Source organism: Notolepis coatsorum (assembly GCF_963971535.1).
Source record: "Notolepis coatsorum genome assembly, chromosome: 11".
Lineage (NCBI taxonomy): Eukaryota > Metazoa > Chordata > Actinopteri > Aulopiformes > Paralepididae > Notolepis > Notolepis coatsorum.
In genome coordinates this window covers 27170665-27176664 of record NC_140175.1, presented here as the reverse complement: position 1 = coordinate 27176664, position 6000 = coordinate 27170665, and the positions used below count along the sequence as shown (strand labels likewise).

At 42.5% G+C, this 6000-nt stretch overlaps 1 protein-coding gene across 2 annotated transcripts in view; it reads left to right on the top strand.

The window, feature by feature from the left end:
• Positions 1 to 1600: 1600 nt before the first annotated feature.
• ehmt1b (euchromatic histone-lysine N-methyltransferase 1b) overlaps positions 1601 to 6000 on the top strand; it is an 82422-nt gene continuing 78022 nt past the window's right edge. Inside the window, exon 1 of one of the 2 annotated variants that reach the window (XM_084325194.1) lies at positions 1601 to 1637. In XM_084325194.1, the coding sequence (XP_084181320.1) occupies positions 1617 to 1637 (21 nt within the window). In that variant the 5' untranslated portion in view covers positions 1601 to 1616. The other variant, XM_084325195.1, reaches the window with a different exon arrangement.

Below are 6000 nucleotides of genomic sequence, written 5' to 3'. Positions count from 1 at the left end.
AGCCACCACAACGATGGTTGAAAGTATGTTATTACCTGCTATTGGCGCTTGATATGAAACTTGGCCCTCCACCTTTTCCCCTTACATTTTCCCACACATTCAATGAATTTTGGATCCAATTGTTCCTAATTTCCAAAGGTTTGGCAGACCAAGACCAGCCTTGTGTTTTGGTAAAAGGAGTGTTTTGAGCCTAAACTCTGGGTCTTTTCTTCTGCTAGATATACTTTGAGAACAGTGTCTAACATCTTGAAGGCATTAGCATATTCTTCCCAATAAGGTGAAAGGTCGAATTTCCCATTTAGTAATATCTTCTCGTAGTTTGTTTGATATAACTGATTGATCTTGGGAATCAAAACAATCTATCAAATGCCTTCTCTGCATCTAGGCCGAGAAACATTGATTGTTCCTCTCTGGATCTCCCGCTGTCTTAAAAAAGCAGTGGAAATACTAAAGGACCCACACCACCCTGGCAACAAACACCTCATACGGCTGCACTCGGGCAGGCATTTCAGCGTCATGCCCACCCGGACTAACAGACTGAAGTTTCGTTTTCATCCCAGGGCCATATGTGCACTAAACTCAGCTACAATCTCCCCTGCACCCCCCCCCCCCCCCCCCCACACACACAACACTAAGGGATAGTGCAATTATCTTTTATGCCTTACTCTTCTTTTTATATTTAATACTGTGTGACGGCTAGCACCTATAGGGCTGTTTTCAAGGAATTCCAGCCATTGATCTTTTTTTGTAAAAAATCAAGCACTTCAAGGACCTTGTGCGAACCCTTCCCCCCTCCCATTCTCCTTCCCCTGTCCTACCCAATTCTACAAATACACAACAGAAAATAGAGAACATACAAACACATATCTCTCTCACTCATCCTTCCTTCTCATTGTCCTATAGTGTCTTTAGCTTGGCTATGTAACCAATAAAAGGGCCCCATACTATTTCAAACTCTTCACTAGAGTTTTTACTCTTATATTAATTACCCTGTCTGTACCCCCCCCCACACACACACCTACACACACACACACCGCACACGCACGCACGCACGCACGCACGCACGCACGCACGCACGCACACACACACACACACACACACACACACACACACACACACACACACACACACACACACACACACACACACACACACACACACACACACACACACACACACACACACACACACACACACACACACACACACACACACACACACACACACACACACACACACACACTCCTTTGTGCTGCTATGACACCTGAATTTCTCCAAGGTGATTATTAATAACGATTTGCATCTCATCTCATCTTATTCGCCATCCTACTGTACATGAAATAGCGTCCCGACGAAGATGAAAGACGAAATATGAAAGTCTTTCTCTGGTCTGCATCCCCTTAACAATTGTGTGTATTGAGCTGTACTGTATTGTACCCATTCTGCAATATGTTAATAAAATGTTCAATCAATCAATCAATCCCATGGTGGTTAGCGGAAGAGGAGGGACTACTCTAATGATTTAGACTTCCGGAACCAGAGAGGGGGAGGGCACTGCAGAGCGCGATTAATATGATGACGTTTTGCCAAGTGGGTGGAGCTTACGTCCAGGCACCATGGCTTCGGTAGGAACCGAGGTGAGTGAGATTCGGCTAATGGCAACCTTGTTTTACGGTGTTAAGTGCTTCGCTTCAACAAATGCCTTACATCGCCCGGAGCGTGGCGTATTTTACTACTAGAACGGCCAGACGGAATACCGAGTAGGAGACCCGAGTTTGTCGTAAATGTAAAACGGCCGAACCTGGAGCCCTTTGCTTTTGTGTTGGACGGTCGGGAGGGCAACTGTATTAGTGCAGGAAGATGCTTTACCCCGGAATCTGAATTCGCCATTGTTGATGCATTACAATGTCCTCTCTTGGAATGGGTTATACATGGTCCAGGGCCATGCCACTGTCTTGCCTTCTTCCAGCTTTGGTAGTCTGAAATAAATTGTAGACGTGCATCATGCACTGTAATCGGCAACATTGATCGCTATTATCGCTGTAATGTAGTCGATATTATGGCAGTGGAGACTGGCTGTCCAACACACACAGCTGGCACAACCCATCTAACCTAGCTGCTATCTACAGCCGAGCCCACCCGGTTCCCTTTTTAGATCGAGAAAACACAACTAAATGTTAATTTACATGTGCAGAAAATCACCTTACCTGGTGAATAACTCATGGGGATTAATTGTAAAGCGATGCAACATTAGCTTGCACTACTAGCAGGTTTGCAAGAAGCCTGCCACTGTAAACATTTGGCGCCAGCTCTCAAGTTGACAGCATGTTCTCTGCAGGGGATTTCTGTTGTGTTGTTGTTGTTGGCATTTTTAGTCTTTGGACAGAATCGGCATCTTAATTCGGACTTTTGATTGATATGTTCCAAGGCCTAGCCCGATCAAAGTCATCAAAGTTGCAATAGGTACACACATGATGACTAAAGGATGCATGTATCTTCCTCCCCTCTCTTTTCGGACAAGCTGTGACATTGTTGCATATTGATTTCCACAAACGTGCACTGCTTGAGTTGAACTTGCTACTATGTTGATTATGTAGCTACAATGTAGCAAAGTGTGCAGGTTTCTCATTGTTATATTGTCTTGGAGAGAGTACACTCACCCGACAGAGGTCGCTCAAATTACACGTTGGTGTAGTAACACTGCTGCTGAAAGAGATGTCTGCTTTGGAACTTTGCATCCTTGCAAAGTCTACTATGCATGGAGTTTCTTAGCATCTGCATTCATGCATTGAGCCCAGTTGTTTGAGCACAGAGATGTTTGGAGGCTTGTCAGTAGCATAATAATCCCCTGAAATGCAAGTAGATGTAGATTTCTGCAATCATGTGAAAGGACAGGAAATATCTCATTCAGCATGGGGGGGAGGAAACATAAAACAGATTAATCACAAACAGAATCTTGGTCGACCAAAGTCAAACTGACCGATTAATGAACTTAAGAGGATGCAGCCCTAGACCACCAAGAACAAGCTGGATCTCTGTTAGAAAATATAGCTGAATTAAAAACTGGCATGCAGCATATAAGATTATTTTTCCTTTTCTTTTCTCTCGGATCATTCAAATGATCATCGGCCACAGCAGTCATTCAGCTTCATTGTGCTGGAGATTGTCAGAAGGCATCGGGGAAGGAAATCTCACATCGTACGATTTCACACATCAACGCACTAGTAACCAAATAGTATAATAACATAGTCAGAGGAGAGCAGTGTATTGTTAAGCTCAGGTATCGTACACAATGGAGCAACAGTGGCTATTAAAAATAAAAAGAGCCTCTAGTCTAGATGATATAGGCTGCCTATCTCTCTGCCGTTGGAGAAATACCTTAATTGTTTAATCGTGTAGCCAAATAATCACAGTTCTGACTTTTGACAATTGTGCATCCATGCACACAATTCAGTCAATCCAGTGTTCTGTGTTTTGATTGTTATTTTCCCTTGCATTGTGTGTTAATGTAAACCCTTTAACAGTAACTGAATTAAATTATGTTGTTGACTCGGCTTTTAACCATAAAGTGTAATAAGCGGGCGGTGTGATGCAGTGAACTGGTGTGAAACGATAGTAAAAATCACTATGTATTGAATGGAATAAAAAAACGCCGATCATGGAGAATCGTTTCGATAATGGAACCATAGTCCTGACTGAATGGTGAGGTCCCATCCCTACTGATTCCCTGTTCTTCTTCTGAGCACAAACCATGACAGCTAGTTCCTCATCCATCCTGCGGTCTTCTCTCTCAATCTCAGCAACGTGTGAGTGTGCTCACTTAAAACCTCTGCTCCTTGTGGAGACTGAGAGAGAGAGGGGAGACATCAGGGAGACAGACAAGTACATACTGTAGGCCTTTTCCGGCCTCAACTGTGCAGGCTGAATTTTGTTGGCATCACACCAGTTTCTGGTTTGATTCGTAATGGTATATAGGGCTTAGGAAGCTGACATCACATTCTTGGGGGCGAGCCGCTCTTTGTAGAGGATCACTTCCATTTACTGTGTTTACTTTATATAGGGACATTCTTTGGATTAAAATATGGTTTGGTCGTCTTGTTGTGTGAGAAGCAGCCACAGGAAGTTTCACGCCCATCATGGCAGAAACCGCCACCATCCCTTCTTAATTTTTATATATTTGTTTTGCAGTTGGCAATGCAAATAGATGCAAGTGATACGCCAAACATGGCGACCGGCATCGGTAGCGATGCTTGGCAGCCGTCTACAACCCCCCACCCACTTCCCGAGCCCTGTAGACCTTTTCAGAAGTATTCCGTTGCTAGGGGAACGGCTGTGACCCCTGTTTATTTCTTGTCTGCAACTGTATTAACAAACATTGCAACAGGAAATACAGAGGGGCCTATTTTTAGATTGTATTTTTTAAGTCACAAAAGGTCTATTGGGTAAGTGTTGTTGGTGGGGCAGGAACTGCACACCTCGTAGAATGCCTCCGTTCATTAACCACTTATTGTGGTTATTATAGTCCTATTGTTTTAGATAAGATATTCCTTTATTGGTCCCTTTGGGGGAATTCAGGCATCATAGCGGCATGGGGGGAGGGGAGGTACAGGTAGTAGAAGACATGATGCAGGTCATAGAATTATACTACAGTGGAGAAGTACAAAATAGAAGAAAAAAATAGGCAGTGTAAACAATATAATTAACTCGACATGGGCAAGTAGGCAGTGTAAAAAGGTCAAGGTGCAAGATGAGGGTATGTATTCCTACAATAAATATAGTTACTATATATATATACATATATATATATATATATATACATATATATACATAATCTGTATCTAATCTAATATATATAAACTAAAACCCTGCTATAAGCTAAATGTTTTGCATTTGTAAGAACAAAATGTCTCCTTCAGGAAGTTCAGGTAGATTATGGAGAGGCATTGGTAAATCGACGCATCTGTCTGCAGTGCTAGCGGTGGTCTGTTTCCTGAGTGTTGGTAGCCTATATTGAGTTGGTTGATGTATAACCAATGGAGTCATTATAGCAGGTCTTGGTTTGGTTTACATGCATCTTCTAGTGCTAAACCTACCTTTTTTTTGTCATGGATTCAAGCCTCTTTATATGAACAAGTTAAATATAGCCTGCAAACTCAACTGCTCCAAGCCTCCAACACAGGCATCTGGACGTCTGGCCTGATATAAAAATAAAAGCCCAGCCAAGCTCATGCCTCTTCGTTGTGTGTGTATATACAGGCCCGGCAAGCATTGATTGTTAGATATCAATATATTTAATAAAATAAAAGCATTGTTTGGTTTTATAGGTAAAAAAACGAAAACTTTTCAATGCTATCAACGTCATTCAGCTTGGGATGCAATCACTACCGGGTCTTATCTGGTATGTTTATCTTCAAAATGTTATGTTTACCACAGTGGTGAATGAGTGTCGACTTGGGTCACTGATCTTTAACCCACCATCTTCTCGGTCCTCCAATCACAACTGTCACTTTTTTCAACGGTTGTGATAGATCAAGAACGGGGTTTGGAGGATGACGTTTGAGAGCAATTGTAGGGTTCCTCACAAATTTACTCCTGCATCTGTACATACTGCCATGTCATACAGTCCTAGACCCATGTTTGTTCCGCTTACCTCCCACCTGAATAACACGACCAGGGGGTGTTTACATTTAGGTTTTTTAAGGTTAGGCCTATTTGCGGTGGCATGCCGCTGGGACGGCCAAGAGCCACAATGGAGCCGTAGATACGTCTGTGTGACTGCAAGACTAGAAACACTGTTATTGTGTCGGATTATCACCTTGGGAAATCTTCATTTGTGGTCGGTCAGTCTGGTACCAATGCTACAAATAAATATAGTATATGCATTGGAAGTAACGCTAAAGAGATAAAGCCATATAGGAATTTGTTTTTATATGGTCTAGATTATTTTTTTATTTTATTTTTTTTATATATACTTAAATGCAATCAGACGGTCCAAGGATC